General features: G+C 39.4%; 1 protein-coding gene and 1 non-coding gene across 2 annotated transcripts; both read right to left on the bottom strand.

The window, feature by feature from the left end:
- Window positions 1–989: 989 nt before the first annotated feature.
- On the bottom strand, window positions 990–25,625 carry PRIM1 (DNA primase subunit 1). The gene is made up of 13 exons (XM_065887440.1): window positions 25,431–25,625; window positions 23,785–23,942; window positions 13,882–13,988; window positions 13,738–13,811; window positions 12,480–12,616; window positions 12,007–12,065; window positions 10,893–11,002; window positions 10,288–10,379; window positions 9,977–10,118; window positions 8,684–8,753; window positions 8,159–8,247; window positions 2,674–2,772; window positions 990–1,117 (listed from the first exon to the last, which is right to left on the bottom strand). Exons 1-13 carry the CDS (start codon window positions 25,531–25,533, stop codon window positions 1,098–1,100), a joined length of 1,260 nt encoding a protein of 419 aa, XP_065743512.1. The 5' UTR covers window positions 25,534–25,625; the 3' UTR covers window positions 990–1,097.
- Window positions 24,700–24,829, bottom strand: LOC136131660 (small nucleolar RNA SNORA11). The gene has a single exon (XR_010656392.1). It is a non-coding gene; the product is annotated as a small nucleolar RNA SNORA11 (small nucleolar RNA).
- Window positions 25,626–25,854: the final 229 nt, after the last annotated feature.

Raw genomic sequence — 25,854 nt, 5'->3', positions numbered from 1 at the left:
CACAATAGTCTTTAATATTTTTTCTTAAAAAATTAGAAAAGAGAAAGAAATGAAAGGCATTTCAGTGTGTTGACTGTATTATAGAATCTGTTTTATATAAATCAAAAACAAAAAACGGACTGTGGCAATGGAGAATACAATGTTATAGATAGTGCAAAGGAAGGAAAATTTTCATAACTCACGGAAAGCACCAGCCTGATAGCTTGCTTCTCAGTGTTTCTCAAAAGACAGAATGTAAACCAGAATGACTGTTTTGTTAGGTTGGTTGTAAAACCAGGCAAAAGAAATCTGACACTTCAGAATCTATCACATGAAATCAAATACAGAAGAAATGAAACCTTTAAAATTAAATTTAAGTGTCTGGAGATATAGAGAGTCCAAGTGTTTTGACAAGTACAAAAGGTTTTATGCTGGTGAAGTTATTTTTTCTAAATTGCTTAGAAAATTGTTCTGAGGGAAGAAGTTAGGAGCTACAATTGCCAACAGTTGTAAAAAATACTCTACTAGGCCCTAATATTGTAACATAGTAACTCGTATTTTTTGAACTAAAGTTTTAGTAGGTGTAGATGCTCATTTTAAAATAATTTTTTAAAAGACAAGCAGCAGGGTGTGGCCTGACCAATAAAAATATCAGTAAGCAAAATTAGGGAGTGAATGAATACACACTCCAGGTATAATTGACTTAAGTGTCTAAGACTTAAGAACGAAATGCTCATTCACCTAGAAATATGGAGGCTGAATCTGGTGAACTGACATCAAAATCTTGGGCATATTACTGCTCACTTACCTCCATATATGGCAACTGGTAGAAGTGAGTACCTATATCAGAAATCTTAGAATTATAATATTAAATTTTACGAATTAATCTGCAATCCACTTATATCCTCCTATTATTGCTCCTTCCAGGAACCTGAATATTCTCCTTTGGTGGTCTCAGGAATCTTTTCAACATAATTATTTTTCAAGAAAAGAAAATTTTGCTTTGAGCATTAAGACACATACACAGTTCTGCTATATTTATTAAATGGCTCTTGAAGTAGTTGATTCTTGGTTGAAGGGAGAAGATATCCACATTGGTAAAAAGGGAGTTGTTATCTTCAGAAGTCTTTTTGTAAATCTAAAATAGAACAGATTTTTATCAAGGATAGTAAAGGAAAACAAAACAAAGCCCATTTATTTCACATCCTGATTTGCTTAATGCTTCCATTAAATTCACATCATGCATAAAGATTTGCTTTCACATTTGCTGAAGCCAACATTATAGGCTGAGCTAGTACAGAACAAGAATACAAAGGACTTAATATGACCAGTTGGAATGGCAGCTTCAATGAGGCTTTCCAAGTTCAGAGTCATCACTGTTCATTCAACAAGCACATATTTGAGTGGCTACTATGAGTTAGAGCATTATCTTAGGCACTACTTTTTAACCACCACACATTTTGTTAAAAAATGAAGTGGAAAGGGAGTTTGTATTTTTATAACACTGCCAGTTTTCTATGGTATCGATCAATCTCTTGAATAATATTCACTGTTGATTTTTTTCCTTTTGGCTTACACATATGCTCAGGCGTCTCCTATTCAAAGAACTCTTCCTTTGACACTGCTATCCTCCTAGCACCTCCTTCTCGCTCTTATATCCAACAGGATTTTATCAGTTCTCTACTGCATTTGACACTTGATAATCTTCTTGAACTTTCCTTTCCCTTGGCTTCTGTGACACTTTTACTTAGATCTTTCAACTTCCAAAAAATCATTACCAAGTTTCAAGGATGGCTCCAGTATTTGCACTTTTTGGAGATCTCCAATTCTACTGTCCTAATACTAATAGCTCAATTGATCTCTTGGGCTCTAGTCTATCCCCTGCTTCTCCCCAGATATACTGTCACTAGATTTATCTTTCTATTATAGATAAAACTACAAATCATGGCATTCCCCTTCTCAAAAACCTTTAATAGCTTCCCTGTCCCATCTGAATTAAGCTCAAACTCCCAAGACTGGAATTCGAGGCCATCTGTACTCTGGCTTCAGTCTGCTTCTTCGGATTTCTCTCCCATCACTTCCTGATGCATCTTTTACCAGATAAGCTGTACTACTTGATGGCCTCTAGAGTGACTTGATGCTTTCCTGCTTCTATGCCTTTGTTCCTGCAGTTCCTTCAAGAATGAACAACCTGTCTCCTTTTTCCACTCCTGTACCTTTACCTCATCAAATCTCTGCTTGCGGAAATCCTACTTATACCTCAAGGTATGATATATTAGCATTGGGGATTAGAATTCGTACAGCAGCTCACTAAAATAGAGTTCAAATACCACCCTTTTCATATAAAATCTTCTCAGGTTCTCTCAATCAGATGAGATCTCTTAGCATTTTGTACTTCTTTGTTTTGTACCAGTTAGTACTCCTTAAGGGCGGGGAGCCATCATGTGGAATTCATCTTTGTATAATTCATTTTTGTTTCCCTCATAGTACCTGACACATAGAAGGTGTTAAAATGAGTGTGTGCTGAATTGAATTAAGGGACCCCAGTTTTCAAAATACTAAGGATAGTGATAAACTAGTAACTTTTTTTGAGAGGAGAAAGATTACAGCTTTAAAAATTGTTCACTTGCTGGATGTTTTAAACTACCTGTACTAAGACCTAAATAGCTATAAGGGAAAGGTATAGAATCTTACCACTCTTCTTGAGAAGTTCTCCTTTTCGAGATTTATCCAGGTTTTCAAGAAACTGCTCAAAAACTTTTACAAAAGGACCTAGACTGGTCTTCTTGTAATCTAAATTATGAAGACCATGAATTATAATTAGCATTTTGGCAGCAAGAATAACATGAAAGTATAAGTTTCTTGTAAAAATTCTCTAGAATAGCGCTGTCCAATAGAAATATAATAAGAAATGTGTAATTTAAAACATTCTAGTAGCCATATTAAAAAGGTGAAATTAATTTTAATAATGTATTTTATTTAGCCCATTATATCTAAAATATCATTTCATCTAAAATATCATTTCAACATGTGATAAAGACTGAAATATTTTACATTCTTTCACACTTCTTTGAAATCTAGAATTTGGTACTTAAAGTACATCTCAATTTAGATACTATATTATCATTGGAAATACTTGATCTAGATTTAAATTATAAAATATATAGATAAAAAAGCTCATATAACTAATTTTTCCAAACATACTTAAAAGTTCTCCAATAATTGAATCGATTATCAGTTTTTAAGTTTAAATTAATTAAAATTAAAAAAAATCTGTGGCTAATAGCCACATGTGGCTAATGTATTAGACAGTGCTGCTCTAAAACATCCAAACCACGTGTACACATCTACTCTAGCAGTCAGTCATAGCATCATCTACTGCTGTGTGTTAAGTCCCATCAAACATTCCTTCCTTTAGAAATTGTGGCTTTAATAATAAATAGTTTTACCAACAGAGCAAAACATTAAAAATGTGAAGTCAGGGCCATGCCTTCTGAAAACAATCAGAAGTTGATAGTCACATGCATTAAGTACAGGTATTCTTTGATCTATAAAACAGTCTTAAAAATGTACATAAAATTTTGAATACAGAATCTTAATCATCCATTTAATTAAACAATCTATAATTAATACCCAAAGGAGGCAAAAATCTAATTGAGATCAAAATGAGATTTGGATTTTGTCTGCATGGAATTAAGAGTCCTCATAATAGTTTACCGGAAAGAGTAAAAAAAGAAACTAGGGACTTTGCCCTTGGTCCAGTGGTTAAGACTACATGCTTCCACTGCAGGGGGTGTAGGTTTGATCCCTGGTTGGGGAACTAAGATCCCACATGCCACGTGGCCAAAAAATTAAACAAACAAACAAAAAATCTTAAAACAAAACATAAAAAAGAAACTATACTTAAAAATTTTTTTAGTAAATGTTATCTGACTTACTTGGGACTGGAAAAGGAATCTTGATGAGAGTATTAAGGATGAATATCTCAATTGTGGCAATTATGAAAGTAGATTATAATTTTGTTCTAAATTTTTAATATATAAATTTTCTTAAGATAAATAAACTTATACCAAAGAATCAATTTAGTTTGGGTTCAACCACATTGTACTTTGAACCTTTAATTCAAGATTGTAAGCTCCTTGGATGAAGGCCTCTATATTTGTTTCACCATTGCGGAATATATAATAAGCTCTTCATATAATTATTAAACAAATACTTACAAATTAAACAAATATTTACAACTGCCTATTATACAATATATTGAGTACTATGCTAAATTATAAAAATGTATAAGCCATACTACTTAGTCTCAAGAAGTTTTTATTTTTTATTATTATTATTTTTTCTTTGCGGTACGCGGGCCTCTCACTGTTGTGGCCTCTCCCATTGCGGAGGACAGGCTCCGGATGTGCAGGCTCAGCAACCATGGCTCACGGGCCCAGCCGCTCCGCGGCATGTGGGATCTTCCCAGACCGGGGCACGAACCCATATCCCCTGCATCAGCAGGCAGACTCTCAACCACTGTGCCACCAGGGAAGCCCAAGAAGTTTTTATTTTTAAAAATTTATTTATTTGGGCCATGCTGTGTGGCTTGCAGGATCTTAGTTCCCCGACCAGGGATGGAACCTGGGGCCCAGTGGAAGCTCGTAGTCTTAACCACTGCACTGCCAGGGAATTCCCTCAAGAAGTTTTGGAATGAACTGGAAAAACAACTCCTATATGTAGTGATAGAAAACAATATATAATTAAAGGCCAAACAGGCATATGGATAAGTATGAGTCCAAAGAATTGACCAGAGCTTCCCTGGGGGTGCAGTGGTTGAGAATCCACCTGCCAACGCAGGGGACATGGGTTCAAGCCCTGGTCCAGGAACATCCCACATGTTGCGGAGCAACAAAGCCTGTGCGCCACAACTACTGAACCTGCGTGCCACAAATACTGAAGCCCACGCGCCTAGAGCCTGTGCACCGCAACGAGAAGCCACTACAATGAGAAGCCTGTGCACCTCTATGAAGAGTAGCCCCTGCTCGCCGCAGCTAGAGAAACACCGCACGCAGCAACGAAGGCCCAACACAGCCAAAAATAAATAAATAAAATTAATTTTTAAAAAAAAAGAAAAAAGGAATTGACCAATCAAAGTTGACTGAGGTGGCTATGAACTAGGTCTTAGAAAAAAGATTTAATTAGATAGAAAGGAGAGTGGAGAACATTCCAGGATTTGAGAAGTAGAAGGGAAGGAGCAAATGGTACTAATCTGAAAGTGGACAAAAGCTTACAATCACAGAAACTAAAGAAATAATAAGGAACTTACATATCACCTATTCCAGCCTCCCACTACCTCTAGAGCATCCCTGATTTACTGATGGCTATTAGCCTTTATGAATACTTGAAATGATAGGCAGTGCAGTTTATGTTTGAACACTTGTATTTATTACAAAGCTTCTCCTTATAGGGAGCCAAAACTTGCTTGCTCAAAACCTCTGAACAAAGGAAAAAGATGTCCACAAAGAGATAATATTAATTTAAAAAGTTGTGTTACAGTAATATATGCACTTGGTTAAAAAAAGTAAAATAGTCCTAACAGGTTTATAGTGGAAAAAAATAGCAGCCTCCTGCCGTAATTCTGACCTTTCCATCTTCTTGAATGGCAACTACTTTTTTCTTTCCTAGCATTCACTTCTAAAAATGAATACTTCCATTGTTACTTAGAAATCTAAGGCCATTCTTCCTAGCTCTATGGCTTTTTTGTTGGGGAGGGATAGTAGGAAGGGGTCTGAAAGCTCTTAAGATCTTCTCTTAATTCTCAGTGTTAAATTTCAAAATGATGTGCCTTGGTGTAGGCACATCATTCTTATTATGCTGAGCCCTTTCAACAAAGGGCTCATTTCTGGGATGTTGTCCTACATAATTTTGACAATTTTTTCCTCCCTGTTTTATTTATTCTTTTTCTGTCAGATATTAGACCTCCTGAACCAGTCTTTAATTTTATCTTTCTTTTCCTTAAAAAAACAACTAACTTGTCTTTTTTGTATTACTTTCTGGGAAATCTCAACTTTTCTCTTCCAGCCCTTCCATTGAATTTTTTATTCAAATGGTGATTTTTTTGATTTTTAAGATCTCTTTCTTATTCTCTGAGTGTTTCTTTTTCATAGCGTTTTGGTCTTGTTTCATGGATACACTATCTTCTCTTATTCTCTGAGGATATCGTTTTTCTTTTTAATATAAATTTATTTATTATATTTATTTTTATTTTTGGCTGTGTTGGGTTTTCATTGCTGTGCGTGGGCCCTAGTTGCGCAGGGTCCTAGGTGCGCAGGCTTCAATAGATGTGGTACGCAGGCTCAGCAGCCGTGGTCCACAGGCTCTAGAGCACAGGCTCAGTAGTTGTGATGCATGGGCTTAGTTGCTCCGTGGCATGTGGGATCTTCCTGGACCAGGGCTTGAACCCACGTCCCTGCACTGGCAGGCGGATTCTTAACCACCACACCACCAGGGAAGACCAGATATCATTTTTTTTAAAAAAGGTTTCCTGGGCTTCCCTGGTGGCACAGTGGTTGAGAGTCCGCCTGCCGATGCAGGGGACATGGGTTCGTGCCCCGGTCCGGGAAGATCCCACATGCTGTGGAGCGGCTGGGCCCGTGAGCCATGGCCGCTGAGCCTGAGTGTCCAGAGCCTGTGCTTCACAACGGGAGAGGCCACAACAGTTAGAGGCCCACGTACCACAAAAAACAAAACAAAACAAACAAAAAAGGTTTCCTTTGTTCCTTGCATTGTCTGTTTTCCCTGAGTTCTTTTTTCCAGTTTATTTATGTTGGAGACTTTTTTCCAATATTTTAAACAGAATGCTTGTAATCATTCTACAAATAATGATGGTGGAATGTACTTGTTTACGTATTAAGTTAGAGCTAGAATATATGAAGTGATATTTGAACTTGGAATCTGAAAAAAGGGTAGCAACATTTGACTAAAAAGGTCAGAGATGAGAAATCTGCACTGCCCATTACAGTAGTCACTAGCCACATGAGGCTATTTAAAGTTAAATAAAATTAAAAATCCAGTTTCTCACATTTCAAGTGCTCAAAAGCCACATATGGCTAGTGATTACCATTTGGGCCATGTATAACATTTCCATCATCACAGAAAGTGCTATTGGACTCTACTGCTGTAGTGTCTCTTGGGTATTGGTATAAGATGATTTGACTTTCACTAACAGGAAGTTTTATATTCCCAGCTCCTTCAAATTCTTGAATATACAATTCAGTCACAGTTTAGACATGTATTTAACAGAACACTCATCTAGATATAAAGACAAAGTAGAGAACAAAATATTGCATATATAGTAGTTGTTAAATAAATAGTTGTTGAATATAAGACTGTGAGATTCACTACTGGGCATATACCCAGAGAAAACCATAATTCAAAAAGACACATGCACCCCAATGTTCATTGCAACACTATTTACAATAGCCAGGTCATGGAAGCAACCTAAATGCCCATCGACAGATAAATAGATAAAGAAGACGTGGTACATATATACAATGGAATATTACTCAGCCATAAAAGAAATGGAATTGGGTCATTTGTAGAGACATGGATGGATCTAGAGACTGTCATACAGAGTGAAGTAAGTCAGAAAGAGAAAAACAAATATCGTATATTAATGCATATATATGGAACCTAGAAAAATGGTACAGATGAACTGGTGTGCAGGGCAGAAATAGAGACACAGATGTAGAGAACAAACGTATGGACACCAAGGGGGGAAAGTGGCGGGGGGTGGTGGTGGCTGTGGGATGAATTGGGAGATTGGGATTGACATATATACACTAATATGTATAAAATGGATAACTAATAAGAACCTGCTGTATATAAAAAAAAAAAAGACTGTGAGATTCAAACAACTATCAAAACCAACTGACAATTTAAACTTACAATATAGATCCTGGCATTCAGATGTTACTTGTGAATATTTGTTGACTCAAATTGGATTCAACAGCACCATCTGGGCAATTTATGAAGGACAGAAACATTGCTATAATATTGTTTGTTACTGAGCTGGTTTCAGGATAAACATTGATCTATTCTGGTCTGAATCCAAGGCGAGTTAATTACTGGAGTCACAGAAAGATGTCTATATAGAAAGATTATGTTAAAGTGAGACTTCAATATATTAACCTACCTCTGGTTCTATGTTTGATATCAGATTCAGCTCCATTCTCTTTTTCTTCTTCTTTAGTGGAAATAACATCCAATTCATGGCAAATGGAACTACAGATAGTAGAATAAGATAATTTTAAAGTTGGTTCTTGGTCAACATTACCCAGTGTATGAAAGCACATGAATCTCACAAGATTTTCTGTGAAAAAATTGTGTGGCCAACTAAATTTGGGATATTCTAAAAACGATAATCTCTTCTTGGAGTTTTCCATGCACATTAGCATATTAAAGACCAGGAAATTTTGCAGTAAATAACTTTTAATCTGCTTAAGTCAGCATTTCCCAAACTTATTTGAACTCTTTTTTTGCATAATAGCAGCTGAAAAACTTGTGTTCTATGGAACTCACTAGGAAATGTTGCTCTGCTAGGGCATCATCATACAGCCTCAGAGAAGCTGCCTCTCTTGAAGGGATCTAATCCAACATACGTCACATTTAGAACAACAATCACAAACAAAAAATGAGTGATCAGTAATCTGGAACATACCTTATGGTTGGAACAGTAAATGGATCAAACTGATCCACTTTCTGTAAATCAATAGGCACAGAAATGCGACCTGTGAGAATCAGAAGTTATAAACTGAAGACTGGAATACAGATCATTATAAGCTGTCTCCTATGAGTTATTTTTGGCTAAAATTTTAATCTAAGGCTTAGAAAGAGGGTTAGACTCATCTGTTAAGAACAGTATTTAGGCACATTAGGTGTGTCCTTTTTTTTTTTTTTCGGTACTCGGGGCTCTCCCGTTGCGGAGCACAGGCTCTGGACGCGCAGGCTCAGCGGCCATGGCTCACGGGCTCAGCCACTCTGCGGCATGTGGGATCTTCCCAGACCGGGGTACGAACCCGTGTCCCCTGCATCGGCAGGTGGACTCTCAACCACTGCGCCACCAGGAAAGCCCTAGGTGTGTCTTTTATTTCTCTTAACAAAACACCAAAAAATAGATGTGAAAGACTGTTAAGCTATTACCTAGTTGCTGTTATTTCTACTTTTATTTCTATCTTCCTCTTCCCTATATCCTCCTATATTTAAGTACAACAGTCTCAAATTTAGAGTCCTCAAAATGGAACAGAATAGATGGAAATAGTTCATTTCATTACCTTGAGTTATTTGCTGAAATTGAAAAGACACCTATGTGTTGGCAGGTCTGAAAAGGGGCTGTATAAATGTATACACTACAGAGTCACTGTAGATTATTAAAGGAAACAAGGCAATTTGGGAGTATTTTTTAAAAAAAATTATTTATGGGACTTCCCTGATGGCGCAGTGGTGTGTTAGTTTCTGTGCAATGGTGTGTTAGTTTCTGCTTTATAACAAAGTGAACAAAGTTGCTGGCTGCACTGCGAGGCTTGCAGGATCTTAGTTCCCTGACCAGGGATCAAACCTGGGCCCCATGAGTGAAAGCGCCAAGTCCTCACCACTGGACCACCAGGGTGTTCCCCACAATTTGTTTTAAGACTGTGGACAAGTCACTTTAACCTCCTGGGCCACTGTTTTCTCATCTGTACAATGAGAGCTATTGTTCTGTGATTTCTAAGTTCCTCTCCAACTCTACTTCTAACAATGAACCTCAGAAACCCAACTAAAAATTATTTACATAGTGGAAACTCATCAGGCAGCTACTAATCAACAGTTGAAAAGTCAGTGAACGCGGGCATTAGCTGACAGAACAAGTCTTCAACCTTTACTATTTCAGACATTCACACCCAGTGATATGCTTTCTAAAACAAAAAATAACTTTGATTTTTCTTTTATTTTCCTTACTTTCTTTACATAGTACCTGTTTTAGGATGAACACTAAAAGGGCTCTTCAGTAAATGATTGATTCCTTTGCTAACATTGATATCCAGTCGTGGAAAACAGTACTGGAGCATGATCTCCCACTCAAGCCAGGGTCCACATTTGTCATTTTTGCTGTTATTCTAAAAGTAGATGCAAATCCAGCATGAGGATCAGTAGGAATTTTTGAGGATTTCTTTGAAGTGGTTAAAAAGTGATCTTCAAACATCTTTAACTTAGTAAGCAAAACAATCAGAATTTAATTAAAAATTGCATTATTGTATTTGTAATACAGATTTCAATGGAATATACCTGACATCTGCTGGCTGCTTTCTTCAAATGCTCCCAGCGCTGAAGTGAATTGTGATGCTTTTGGAAGCTTTGTTGAAGTTCATCATGCATTGGTGATGGGTCATTAAGGAACACACTCATTTAGGGCACATCAACGAAAAACTTATTTTCAGTATGTATTACCACAAGGATATCTAAAGTTCACATAGAAAGTAATTATTGTTTTCTAAAATGCAAATATTAAACACATATCCTTAGAGAAATTCCCTTGTTAAACTATATTAGATATAACAAAGAATGCCAAAATAACTATAGTAAAACCGGTCCCTGGTCTGTACATATTTTGAGGATGATCCCACATCCTTTAAGTAGTCATTAATTGTAGGAGGATCAACTTTCAAAATGAGTAAATTTATTTACAAAACGGCCTCGCAAAAAAAAAAAAAAAAACGGCCTCGCTTCTTATTGTATTCCAGACGAGAGATTAAAAAACGCAGAAACACAGGAGATGTTTTGTGTAAAAACATTAGACTTACAAACATATGAGAATATGTAGGCAGAACACATTTATAATATCATAGATCAATACAAGTAGCTCACATAGAAATGGTCTTGGGAAAGGATATTTTCAGGAACAAGGGCTAAAATCTTATCCCAGCTTTCTTTATTCTCAAGAATATCTTGATCAACCAAGGCATAGTCTTCAAAGTATTTTTTTATTATGTTTATAGATTTTCTGTAGGAATAACAATAACAAAGTTATTAGCAACACATATGCCACATGGCTTTTGTCCACTTGGAAGGCTAGTACTTATTTTCACTGAATTTCTAAAACTTAACTAGATGAAACTGGAATTACATCTCTTCACAGGGTTATAAGAGTTAAATGAGACACTCTAAGGGGAAAGAACCTAGCATAATACTTGGTTTAGACTAGATATTCAAGAAATGTTTACTTTTTAAACTCCACGATTTAGAAGGTAATAGCATCATTAGTTTGTAACAAGGGTGGAAAGCAACCAAGTCAGGACAGCATAATAATACATCAGTAGTAGGATGTGGGATACAGTCTATAGTTTCTACTCTGAATTGCTTGCTTTAACATCTCAACACTTATATAGTGCTTAGCAGTTTGAAAACAGACTTCACATCTACTGTTTATTTATTTACCCGGGCCCCCTGCAGTGGAAGCACAGAGTCTTAACCACTGGACCGCCAGGGAAGTCCCTCTACTGTTTCATTTTATCTTTGCCACAACTCTGTGAGATAGATGGAGCAGACATTGTTCTCCCTATACTGATAAGAAACAGAGGCTCTAAAATTTATCAAGGTTGTATTAAACTGGCAGAATAGGGATTCCTACTCCTAATGCAAATCCTCTTTCCATTATCCTGGAGAAGTAGTGAATTCAGTGGAATCAAGCAGACCAGGACATGAATCCTGAATTTAATAATTACTTGTGTGAAGCCAAGCAAATTATACAATCTCTCCAAATCTCACTTCTCTCATCTATAAATGGAGATACCATCATGTATCTAATGAGGTTGTTGTGAAGACCAATGAGAATATTTGTGAAGCACCTATCATGAATACTGGAGCGTATAAAATAGACACTCAATTAACTTAGCTATTATTATTGTAAAATGCTACCCCAGCAGAGAAAATTAATCAGGTAATTCTAAAAGCACATGCAGGTAAATCAGACACAACTTAAACTTCATGGAGTCTTTTCCAACAGACCTGACAAAAGGATGAATTTTTTCACTTAGGTGAACTTTCTTTTTAACATCTTGACCACCCTGAAAAACAAACCATCACAAAAACACTTCGTGTATATTATGTAACATAAATGAAATAATTAAAACTTTCTTTAACGTGTTCTAAAGATATTGATTAAATTCTGTCAAAGTATAGAACCTTGGATGACATTTTATATAGTCTCAATACATGTAACTTTCTGGGTTAACTTTACTTGACATACTTGAACCAGAAAAGTCAACTAATCTTCCTTATGCCACAAAGGAGGATGCTTAACAGCAAAATATGAAGCATCTTAAAAAATGTAGCTACTATGATTTTAATTGATCTCCTGGTAAAATCATCTCCTCTGAAATACAAATTCTTAAAAGATAGTTTAATTTTCTTACAAAACATACCAGGCTTGGTCATATCTAGCAAACAAAGAAATGTAAATATCATTAAGAAGACCTTACCTTTACAACACTCAAATATTCAACTATCCCAGAACGTACTGCAGAGGACAGTTTTCTAACTGATTCATCACAGACCCAGCAATGAACACCTCTCCTTCCAGAATATACCCAGAGACGATGTTTAAATCCAAAGTCCTCTGACGAGGGGGGAAAAAATAGGTTTTAAAACAAATCTATGAATTCCTGGTTCTTGCTTACTTCTTTAGCTTCATTTTTTTAACCTCTTATCCACATGTACTCATCTTAACTATATTAGTTGACCCTTGAACAAAGTGGGGATTGGCGTGCCAACGCTCCCCAGTCGAAAATCCATGTACAACTTATAGTAGGCCCTCCGTAGAAACAGTTCCTCTGCATCAGTTCCTCTGTGTTTGCGGTTCCACATCTGCAGATTTAACCAACTACAGATCATAGAGTACTGTAGAATTTACTATTGAAAAAAAATCTGTATAAGTGGACATGCGCTGTTCAAACCCTTGTTGTTCAAGGGTCAACTGTACATTATTTGTATTGGGTTGGCCAAAAAGTTCGTTCGGGTCTTTTGTAACCTCTTACAGAAAACCCCGAATGAACTTTTTGGCCAACCCAATAGTTTCCCATGCCCCCATGCTCTTGCCTTCAGTTCTTTACCTATCCTGGTCTCTCTGCTAAGAATGTCTTCATGCCCCAGTACTTCCATTTCTCTCCCTGACCAACTGCCATTTATCTCTAAAGACACAGTCTAGGGATATTAAGAGTTAATAAATTTAAAATGTTTGGAACAGTGCCTGGTACCATAAGCCCCCTATATAAGAGTTAGCTATTATCATTATCATCCTCATCATCACCTCTTCTAGGAAGCCTTTTCTCATCTAATCTCTTCCCATTCCTGTATGCACTCCTGCTGTTCTATACCCCCACAGCATCCCGTGCATATTAATGCATATGTAATCCTGAATTTTCTTGTTTCCTCCTTAGACTGCATAACCTACCTGAAGTAAGAATTGTTATCTTTCATAGTTCCCTCATCTAGCACAGTACCTAGCTTGCAAAAGTTGCTCAATAGATTGAACTGGGAAAAAATTAAATGATTTGATCAATAGCTTTATCAAAGTTTTAACTACAACTTTATTCTAATCTTTTATTTTCCCTACCATATGTTTCAAAGAAACATGTTAGGAATTTATGAGACTTGACTATAAAATGGTATAGACAGGTTAATATTCAGAGGAAAACAGATTCTCGCATTTGATCCCACTCAGATACTGTTAATACTTGCCCTTCAATGCTCGGTCAATGATGTGTATGGCCATTGTCATGAGGGTCCAGCACTTAGAACATATGTCTGCAGAACTGGAGCAGAATCATCATTACTCATTGTCAGTGATACCACCCACCTACCATCAAAACACGTGGAACTCACCTACAACATCTCCTCACATCATCGTAGTCTGTCATGTCAATGTCAAACACCAGTTCTTTTTCCTGAGCCTGGAAAGCTCCCAGCTTCACTGTATTGTGTTGATTGGGCTACAAGTACAAAATAACAATCAGTTTCTGTAACAGCTGCCATGCTGCCAGATATGCTTATTTTCTACCTACACAGAAAAAGTGGCCAAAGAGAAGTGAAGAAACCATATAATGCCAAGTCTATGTCAGTTGAAGCTCACTGACTCGATCCTATACATCCAGAATTGATGACAGTGTAACTTTCATCTACTTAAAACAAGATGTGATAAATACATGTTACCATATTTTTTTTCTAGTTCCATTGAGATATAATTGATATATATGACATTGTATAATAAACATTTGTTGATCAATAGAAATCGTAACAATGAGTTTTTAGGTTTCTGATAAGGAAAAGTACATACAAATAATTAATGCCCTATTGCAAGGTGTTTTAAGGACCTTTAATTGTTACTGGACATATAAGTAACAGAAATGTATTTAAAAATTTTCAATAATTCAAAAAGATCTCTCAATTAGTCTGGTTTAAGCTGTAAGTAATCTCCTTTGAGGCGATGGACTACCTGGTAAAGAAGGTGGACTGAATACAAATACTTATTTGGCTTCCTCTAAACCTGTGCAAAAATAAATTTTTTTTGTTTTGTTTTTTGTTTTTTGCGATATGAGGGCCTCTCACTGTTGTGGCCTCTCCTGTTGCGGAGCACAGGCTCCGGACGCGCAGGCTCAGCGGCTATGGCTCACGGGCCCAGCCGCTCCGCGGCACGTGGGATCTTCCCAAACCGGGGCACGAACCCGTGTCCCCTGCATTGGCAGGGGGACTCTCAACCACTGTGCCACCAGGGAAGCCCGGGGGACTCTCAACCACTGTGCCACCAGGGAAGCCCTTTTTTTTTTTTTTAAAGAAAGGCACAAGTCTTTTATTCATTCACTTACTTTTTAATTCTTATTGAAGTATAGTTGATTTAAAATGTTGTGTTAGTTTCTGCTGTACAGCAAAGTGAATCAGTTTTAAATATACATATATCCATTAAAAAAAAATTATTTATTTATTTTTGGCTGTGTTGGGTCTTCGTTGCTGTGTGAGGGCTTTCTCTAGCTGTGGCGAGTGGGGGCTACTCCTTTTTTCTTTTGTTTTGGCGGTACGCTGGCCCCTCACTGTTGTGGTCTCTCCCATTGTGGAGCACAGGCTCCGGACGCGCAGGCTCAGCGGCCATGGCTCACGGGCCCAGCTGCTCTGCGGCATGTGGGATCTTCCCGGACCGGGGCATGAACCCGTGTCCCCTGCATCAGCAGGCAGACTCTCAACCACTGCGTCACCAGGGCTACTCTTCGTTGCAGTGCACAGGTTTCTTATAGTGGTGGCTTCTCTCATTGTGGAGCATGGGCTCTAGGCGCATGGGCTTCAGTAGTTGCAGCTCGCAGGCTCAGTAGTTGTGACTCAAGGGCTCTAGAGCACAGGTTCAGTAGTTGTGGCGCACAGGCTTAGTTGCTCCACGGCATGTGGGATCTTCCTGGACCAGGGATTGAAACCGTGTCCCCTGCATTGTCAGGCGGATTTTCAACGACTGCGCACCATGGAAGCCCCTATTCACTCTTTTTTTTCTATTTATTTATTTATTTTTTGGCATGCAGGATCTTAGTTCCCTGACCAGGGATGGAACTCAAACCCCCTGCAGTGGAAGTGCAGAGTCTTAACCACTGGGCCACCAGGGAAGTCCCTATCCACTCTTTAGATTCTTTTCCTATATAGGTCATTACAGAGTATTGAGTAGAGAGTTCCCTGTGCTGTACAGTAGGTCCTTATTAGTTATCTTTTATATGTAGTAGTGTGTATATGTCAATTCCGACCTCCCAATTTATCCCTCTCCCCTCCTTCCCCCCCTGGTATCCATAAGTTTGTTTTCTACATCTATGACTCTATTTCCTTTTTTTTTTTTTGGCTGCGCCCCACGGCATATGGAATCTTAGTTCCCCGACCAGGGATCAAATCCGCATCCCCTGCGTTGGAAGCGTGCAGTCTTAACCACTGGACCGCCAGTGAAGTCCCTGTGATTGTATATCTGTTTTATAAGTAAGTTCATTGGCGTAAGTCTTTTAAAAAAGAACCAGAGAGGGGCCTGGTGCTGACCTGAGCAGCCCCTTTCCCTGCCTGACCTGCATGACCAGGCCCCTCCCCAGGAGGCACAGCTGGCTGAGGGACGGGCACTGGGTACCTCAGGGTGAGCAAAGGCCACGGGGCTAGGGGCACAGCCTGTACTCCTACCCTGAAGTTCCCCAACTGCACCTTTGTTGAATTGTGGTAGCTAGGAGGATCTTGGGGTGAAGGATGATGTCTGGACAGCTGAAGCTGGGGCAAGAACCCTGGGCTCGGGTAAGGAGCAGGGGGAAGAAAGTATTCTGGTCTTAAGTCCAGCTCTGTCCTCAGTAGGCTCTGGCTTCCTGCCCTGGCTTTCGTCTGATGCTATAAAATTTCTGGTCCCCCTGGGTCTGGGGACAGTGTTGCCTTCCATGTCTAGAGAAACTATTGTAACCAACATTTTCTAACACAATAAAGAGGTGTCCTGGAAAAAAAAAAAAAAAAGAACCAGAGAGGAGACAATACCACCACAATTTTTATAAGGAGAACCAAAAAACTGAATCTTCAGCTCTCACTGAAGGATAAGAAGGAACCCAATTTACACCTCAGAATCCCCAAAAGTCTCAGGAATAGGTGACAACAGGCATCTCTGGAGGTGAGATTAAAAACAAGAGGATTGATTTAAAATCTACTTATGAAGCAGTTAGTTCCCCATAGTGCTAAACTTACTCCGTGGAGCTAGGTGACTGTGCTTCCATTTCCTTGGCAAAGATACCTGAATTATTATCTGCAGAGTGTAAAACAGAGGGTCTCTGGGCTGGGGAGGGGACAACAGGCACAGTTGAAGAAGGATGTGTTGTACAGATATTCAGAGGATTAATTAGACCTTTACATGGGGAATGCTGAAACCCAGCCCTCTCCTCTGTACCCTTCCACTAACACCCCAGGCAGGAGATGGGAAGATTCCTTTCTGAAGACTCTGTCCAAGTGTGCCAGGCACTGTTATTGGGCTCTAGGAATAGATCAGTCATCAACTGGAGTTTTCATTCTAGTAAAGATCTAGAGAAATTGACATCAGAGATTCGCCCCAATAAAACAGCCCGGCCAGATCACTCTGTAGTAAAGAAATCTCAGCCATGTATACAGAGTCTCCAATCAGCTTTTTAGTACTCTATTCTTAAATATAAGCAACAAGCAAGAAACTACCAGACATATGAGGAAAACCTCTGATATGAAAGAGTGAAAAAAAACAGAAAAAAATGCACCTTTAGAGAAAAGAGCCTGTGGAACAGAAAAAAATTTTAAAAACTATCATTGATATCCTCAGTGAGAGAAGATGTATCAATGAAAAAAGTACAGGATGTCCTAAAAAAAAGTTCTTGGAAATGAAAATATAATAGCAGAAATGAAAAACTTTTAAGGAAATTGCCCAGAAAGTAGAGAAAAAGGAGACTAAAAAATAGGAAGAAAGGGCTTCCCGGGTGGCGCAGTGGTTGAGAGTCCGCCTGCTGATGCAGGGGACACGGGTTCGTGCCCCGGTCCAGGAAGATCCCACATGCCACAGAGCGGCTGGGCCCATGAGCCATGGCCGCTGAGCCTGCGTGTCTGGAGGCTGTGCTCCACAATGGGAGAGGCCACAACAGTGAGAGGCCTGCGTACTGCAAAAAAAAAAAATAAAGGAAGAAAAAAAGAATTAGAAGACCAGTCTAAGACATAAAATCGCCTTTAGGAATTCTAGAGACCGGAGAAAATAGGTAGGAAAAATTATATTAAAAATAAAAAGGGTCAGACAAGAGGGCAGACCGAAGAAGCAATAAGAACTATAATCCTGCAGCCTGAGGAACAAAAACCACATTCACAGAAAAGATGAAAGGCAGAGGGCTATGTATCAGATGAAGGAACAACATAAAACCTCAGAAAAACAATTAAATGAAGTGGAGATAGGCAACCTTCCAGAAAAAGAATTCAGAATAATGATAGTGAAGATGATCCAGGACATCGGAAAAAGAATGGAGGCAAAGATCGAGAAGATGCAATAAATGTTTAACAAAGACCTAGAAGAATTAAAGAACAAACAGAGATGAACAATACAATAACTGAAATGAAAAATACACTAGAAGGAATCAATAGCAGAATTACTGAGGCTGAAGAACAGATAAGTGACCTGGAAGACAGAATGGTGGAATTCACTGCTGCAGAACAGAATAAAGAGAAAAGAATGAAAAGAAATGAAGACAGCCTAAGGGACCTCTGGGACATTAAACGCAACAACATTCGCATTATAGGAGTCCCAGAAGGAGAGGAGAGAGAGAAAGGACCCAAGAAAATACCTGAAGAGATTATAGTCGAAAACTTCCCTAACATGGAAAAGGAAATAGCCACCCAAGTCCAGGAAGCACAGAGATAAACCCAAGGAGAAACACGCCGAGACACATAGTAATCAAATTGGCAGAAATTAAAGACAAAGAAAAATTATTGAAAGCAGCAAGGAAAAAATGACAAATAACATACAACTCTCATAAGGTTAACAGCTGATTTCTCAGCAGAAACTCTCAGCCAGAAGGGAGAAGGGAGTGGCATGACATATTTAAAGTAATGAAAGGGAAAATCCTACAACCAAGATTACTCTACCCGGCAAGGATCTCATTCAGATTTGATGGAGAAATCAAAAGCTTTACAGACAAGCAAAAGCTAAGAGAATTCAGCACCACCAAACCAGCTCTACAACAAATGCTAAAGGAACTTCTCTAACTGGGAAACACAAGAGAAGAAAAGGACTTACAATAACAAACCCAAAGCAATTAAGAAAATGGTAATAGGAACATACATATCAATAATTACCTTAAACGTAAATGGATTAAATGCTCCAACCAAAAGACACAGGCTCACTGAATGGATACAAAAACAAGACCCATATATATGCTGTCTACAAGAGACCCACTTCAGACCTAGGGACACATACAGACTGAAAGTGAGGGGATGGAAAAAGATATTCCATGCAAATGGAAATCAAAAGAAAGCTGGAGTAGCAATACTCATATCAGATAAAATAGACTTTAAAATAAAGACTGTTACAAGAGACGAGGAAGGACACTACATAATGATCAAGGGATCAATCCAAGAAGAAGATGTAACAATTATAAATATATATGCACCCAACATAGGAGTACCTCAATACATAAGGCAACTGCTAACAGCTATAAAAGAGGAAATCAACAGTAACACAATAATAGTGGGGGACTTTAACACCTCACTTACACCGATGGACAGATCATTCCGACAGAAAATTAATAAGGAAACACAAGCTTTAAGTGACACAAGAGACCAGATAGATTTAATTGATATTTATAGGACAGTCCATCCAAACAGCAGATTACATTTTCTTCTCAAGTGCGCACAGAACATTCTCCAGGATAGATCACATCTTGGGTCACAAATCAAGCCTCAGTAAATTTAAGAAAACTGAAATCACATCAAGCATCTTTTCTGACCACAATGCTCTGAGACTAGATATTAATTACAGGGAAAAAAACGTAAAAAACACAAACACATGGAGGCTAAACAATACGTTACTAAATAACCAAGAGATCACTGAAGAAATCAAAGAGGAAATGAAAAAATACCTAGAGACAAATGATAATGAAAACACGATGATCCAAAACCTATGGGATGCAGCAAAAGCAGTTCTAAGAGGGAAGTTTATAGCAATACAATCCTACTCAAGAAACAACAAACATCTCAAACAAACAATCTAACCTTACACCTAAAGGAACTAGAGAAAGAACAAACAAAACACAAAGTTAGTAGAAGGAAAGAAATCATAAAGATCAGAGCAGAAATAAATGAAATAGAAACAAAGAAAACAATAACAAAGATCAATAAAACTAAAAATTAAATTAAAAAAATAAAAAGGGTCAGAATGGCCATTATCAAAAAATCTAGAAACAATAAATGCTGGAAAGGGTGTGGTGAAAAGGGAAACCTCCTGCACTGTTGGTGGGAACATAAATTGATACAACCACTATGGAAAACAGTATGGAGGTTCCTTAAAAAACTAAAAATAGAACTACCATACAACCCAGCGATCCCACTACTGGGCATATACCCTGAGAAAACCATAATTCAAAAAGAGACATGTACCACAATGTTCACTGCAGCACTATTTACAATAGCCAGGACTTGGAACCAACCTAAATGTACATCGACAGATGAATGGCTAAAGAAGATGTGGCACATATACAAAATGGAATATTACTCAGTCATAAAAAGTAATGAAATTGAGTTATTTGTAGTCAGGTGGATGGACCTAGAGTCTGTCATACAGAGTGAAGTAAGTCAGAAAGAGAAAAACAAATACCATATGCTAACGCATATATATGGAATCTAAAAAAAAAAAAAAAATGGTACTGATGAACCTAGTTGCAGGGCAGGAATAAAGATGTAGACATAGAGAATGGACTTGAGGACACAGGGTAGGAGGGGGAAGCTGGGGCAAAGTGAGAGTAGCACTGACATATATACACTATCGAATGTAAAATAGTTAGTTAGTGGGAAGCAGTAGCATAGCACAGAGAGATCAGCTCGGTGCTTTGCGAAGACCTAGAGGGGTGGGAGAGGGAGGCTCAAGACGGAGGGGATATGGGGACATATGTATGCATATGGCTGATTCACTTTTTTGTACAACAGAAACTAACACAATATTGTGAAGCAATTATACTCCAATAAAGATCTATTAAAGAAAAAAAAAAAGGAAAATTTCCCAGGATTGAAGGATATGAGCTCATGATCATATGTGTCCATCAGGTATCTAGCACAATAGATGAAAAAAGATGTACACCATTAGGGACAGAGGGGATAGGTAGAAAATCCTAAGAGCGGGGCTTCCCTGGTGGCACAGTGGTTAAGAATCCACCTGCCAATGCAGGGGACACGTATTCAAGCCCTAGTGAGGGAAGATCCCACAGCCCGTGCACCACAACTACTGAAGCCCACGTGCCTAGAGCCCGTGCTCCACAACAAGAGAAGCCACCTCAATGAGAAGCCCGCGCACCGCAACGCAGAGTAGACCCCGCTTGCCGCAACTAGAGAAAGCCCGCACACAGCAACGAAGACTCAATGCAGCCAAAAATAAATAAAATAGGTACAACATTAAAGAAATAAATTTTTTTTTTAAAAAAGAAAATCCTAAGAGTTTCCAGGTCCAACACAATGGAACAGGAATCAGAATGGCATTAGTCTTCTTAACAGCAACATTGGAAGCTCGAAGATAATGTAGCAATGTATTCAAAATTCTGAGGGAAGATGATTTACAAACTCAATCATTAGTTAAGCATAAAGATAGAATGAAGACATTTTCCAGATACAGAAGGTATGAAATATTTTGTCTTCCATGCACCTTTTCTTAGGAAGCTCCTGGAGGACGTGCTCCACCAAAACAAGGGAGTAAACCAAAAAGAGAACATAGGATCTAGGCAACATGGATCACAGGAGAGAGGTGAAAGGAAACCAGGGTGATTACAAGTTCATATTTACCCGTCAGGCTTAGAGAGGAGGAGTTAAGAAGGCTGCAGGAGAAATTTCTTCAGGATGAAACTGACAAAATACTTGATGGATCTGAATACATTGGGAGATTTATATAATTAGCAGTTTGGGGTTGAATTAGTGATCTAATCCTAATTTTTAACAAACATACTAAGAGCATGTGGTAATAGGAAGGTTCTCTGTGTGGTGAGGGTAGGGGGTGAGACTAAAAAAACCCTAAACTCTCATCTGCCAGAATGGAAGGTCAGTAGATAATGCTTAAAATGGAAAAACAGAAGAAATATAATCATGTTATTTAGAGACAAGGAGGCAAATACCTTAACAATCAGCAAAAAGAAAATGCTTGCCTCTGGGGAGCAAAAACTAGGGGGAAAAGTAGGAGACCTTAAAAAAAAAAGCCTAATTAATAGTAGTTGATTCTGTAAACTTACGCGCATATATAACTGATAAAAATCACAAACAAAACACACAAAAAAGGTGTACAGATGCCTCTGTCTTGGTCCAATTAAAAAAATGACACTATGCCTCCCGCCCTTCTGTGCTAGGGAGAAGGAGTAGAGTGACAACTTGACCCTTCTACAGAGACTTCAATTTTTTGTTTTTTTTTTTGCAATACGCGGGCCTCTCACTGCTGTGGCCTCTCCCGCTGCGGAGCATAGGCTCTGGACGCGCAGGCTCAGCGGCCATGGCTCACGGGCCCACACAGCATGTGGGATCTTCCTGGACCGGGGCATGAACCCGTGTCCCCTGCATCCGCAGGTGGACTCTCAACCACTGCGCCACCAGGGAAGCACGAGACTTCAGTTTTAATCTCCACCTCTGAAGAGGAGTAAACTGTTCCAAAGCATTTTCCCTGCCTGCCTTATCTTACCTCTTCTTCTCCCCTTCCCCTGGGATTTAGAGTCAGAAAACCTGGATTCAGGTCCCATCTCCCTCATTTAGAAATTGTGTGACCTAGGGCAAATTATCGAAGTTCTCCTTTGTAAAAAGAATAATGAGGGCGCTTCCCTGGTGGCACAGTGGTTGGGAGTCTGCCTGCCGATGCAGGGGACGTGGGTTCGAGCCCTGGTCCGGGAAGATCCCACATGTTGCAGAGTGGCTGAGCCCGTGAGCCACAACTACTGAGCCCAAGGGCCACAACTACTGAAGCCTGCGCACCTAGAGCCCATGCTCCGCAATGAGAGGACACTGCAATGAGAAGCCCACGCACTGCAACGAAGAGTAACCCCCGCTCGCCGCAACTAGAGAAAGCCTGCACACAGCAACGAAGACCCAACACAGCCAAAAATAAATATAAACAAAATAAATTTATATTAAAAAAAAGAATAGTAAGGATTGATATGAAAAACAAGCTATACAACATATGAAAAAGCTCCATACAAACGCTATTATTTCATGTGTATATTTTCCCCACCATGTGTGTATTTTTAAGGAGAGGAAGGAGGACAATTTTGGTATGTTTATTCATTCCACAGATAATTACGGTGTACTCTCTGCCTAGCACTATTCTAGGCACTTAGAATGTATCAGTGAGGTGAGCAGGTAGGAGGAATGGCAGGCTGCAGACGCCTCACTGAGTAAGGACTTGAAGGAGGTGAGGGAATGAACCAATAAGATATTTGGGGAAATGGGTTCTAGGCAGTGGAAACTGCTTGAGCACGGGCCAGTGTGGCAGGTGAGGAGTGACTGAGCAGGAGAGAGGGGCTCTTACTTGGAGTGAAATGGGGAGCCACTGGAGAATGGTTTTGAGCAGAGGAATCATAACAATCTTGTTTTAAAAGGATCCTTCTGGCTGCTGTGTTGAGAATCGAGTCTAGAGTCTACAGGAGCAAAGTGTTAGAAAGTTTTTACAGTAGTTTAGATTAGAGATGGAGATGATGATGGTAGCAGCACTAGTAGCAGTGGTTGGATTTTAGATATTATTATGGCAGAGCTAAAGAGATTTCCTAGTGAAACAGATACAGGTGTGAGAGAAATCAAGAATGATTCTCTCCAATGCCCTCTGTGCTCAACCACGCTGACTTCCTAGTCTTTTAGCCAGATACTCTTTTTTTTGTTCTAGTGAGAATACAACCAATTCACTTCCAAACTATTTCCAGTCAGTAATGTAAAGCATCAAAGGACAATTTGTGGCTCTTCAACTAAAATAAGCTCTAAAAATTTATCTCAAAATGCTAGGGGCACCAATCCATTCTTGGTTTAAAAAACAACAAACTACATAAAAAACCCATTTCTTACTCTGTGGGAATATACCGCGCCTATATCAATCTTGTACGGATTCATTTTCTGCATCTCCTTTTCCAGATCACTCTGGTTGTTGAAGGATTGGTAACGAATGTAAATATCATCTTTCAATGTGAAGGAAAATTCACGGTGTTGAAAGTAATTCTTTACCACTGCAAAATAAATGTACACTTTAAAAGTTAATTTGGTACTTTACCCAGCTCAGAGCATTAAAACATTAACCAATGAGAAGATATATATTTTTTTCTTTTTAATTTGTGCTTTTATTTGCCAGTATAACTACAGTAACCTGCAAACTTTTTTATTCTAAAAAGCACATTTTACATCACAGTCCAACAAACACATATATAATGTGTATACATATATAGAAGTGAAACAAAGGTTTTGCCAAAAACGTCTACCCTGAGTGTTAATTCTTTTTAAGACCTTTTTTAAAAAATTAAGGCTGAACTGCACTGACACATCATAATCACCGAAGTCCCTAGTTCATCTTAGGGTTTGCTTTATGAAGTGAATAGTGTTGCACATTCTACGGGTTTGGACAATAGTATGATGACATAAAATCATTATAATGTCATACAAAGTATTTTCACCGCTCATAAAAACTTCTGTATCCTATGTATTCATCTCCCCTCCCCCGCAAACTCCTGGCAACCACTGATCTTTTTATTGTCTCCATTGTTTTGCCTTTTCCAGAATGGCATATACACGGAATCTATTTTTCTTTTTTCCTTGAATAGAGGAGTTCAAAGCCTTTATGCCTATTAACACCACTCATGGCCCAGCCACAGGTGGACCGGGCAGGCTCCACGTGGCAAACTCCCCCACTGAATACTGTAGCTTTCCTCCCAGTACTGAGCCCTGTCCCACTGGTCCTGCCCAGCAGCCACGTGCAGGTGAAGGGGGGATACGTGTTGGGTATCTGTTCATAGGAAGGCCACAAGTTTTGTGCCCCTTGTCACAATGAACCCTAATTCCTGTTGGGTGTGTCGTAAACACATGAGCCATTTCTTCAGACCCCCTGCTCTGAGCACACCCCAGAGAAAATATTTTTAATGAGTCCTCCGTGCTCAGCACTGTGTTACATGTTAAAAAAAAAAAAAAAGACAAGAACCGGTTCCTAATTTGAAGGGGTTTACCATCCCGCATCTAATAGGGAAAAGTAAAAATGAGGAAAAAGATGCAGAAATATTTTCAATATGTAATACCACCTCTTTTTCCTCGGTGGGCACTAGTAAATTCCTGGGAAGAGTTAAGTACCTCTCCTCTTTTAGGAGATGCCCCTCTGTCCCTGAGCTGATCACGCCTCTGCAGCTTCATGCTACGACCCGGTAACCCCCCCCTTGGCTGCAGATAAACACCGAACCGAAAGTGAGTCCGACCACTTGAGTCTGACCAAGGAGTGATAGGCGCAGCGGCTCTGCCTTACAATGCGTAGCGGTAGGCTGGTCATTACAACCTCTCTCGGCCCATTTACACCTCAGAAGTGAGGGGGAGGGCTCAGGATAACGCAAGACGGTGCCCGGCACAACGCCTGGCGCACAGGAGGCGCTTCATATTGTCATTCCAAGGTACCCTCCTGAAACCTCCTCACGTTCCCCTCCCAACCCACTTCCCACCACGCTCCCCGCCTCCATCACCTCCGCCATAGTTGAGCCAGCGATAGTACTGGGCGTAGGGAAAGAGCCTCCGGTAATAAAGTTTAAGCAGCTCGGGCAGCTCGGCGGGGTCAAACGCCTCCATGAAGCGCGGAACTCAACCCAGGGAGGCCTCCGCGAGAAAGGGCGGGAACTACACAGCCGGAGCCCCCGCCACTGCGCAGGCGCATCGTGGCCGCGGCCAGCGGTCTGCAGGGGCCACTGGGAATTGTAGTTCCCATTCGGAGGTCCGCCTGAGCGAGGGAGCCGCTCCCGCGGTCTCCACCCGCCCGCTTCGACACTCCACTGCTCAGGTGGGCAGGAGGCTGCGCCCATTCCAGGGATATCTTCTGCCTAAAGGTGAGCCTTGGAGCATATAGATTTAGGTTATTAAGATGAAGTAAAAGAGATGTTCTCTGCTAACTTT

Source organism: Phocoena phocoena, chromosome 11 (assembly GCF_963924675.1).
Source record: "Phocoena phocoena chromosome 11, mPhoPho1.1, whole genome shotgun sequence".
NCBI lineage: Eukaryota > Metazoa > Chordata > Mammalia > Artiodactyla > Phocoenidae > Phocoena > Phocoena phocoena.
Note: the sequence above shows the minus strand (reverse complement) of the source record. Positions and strands in the feature narration are given on the sequence as shown.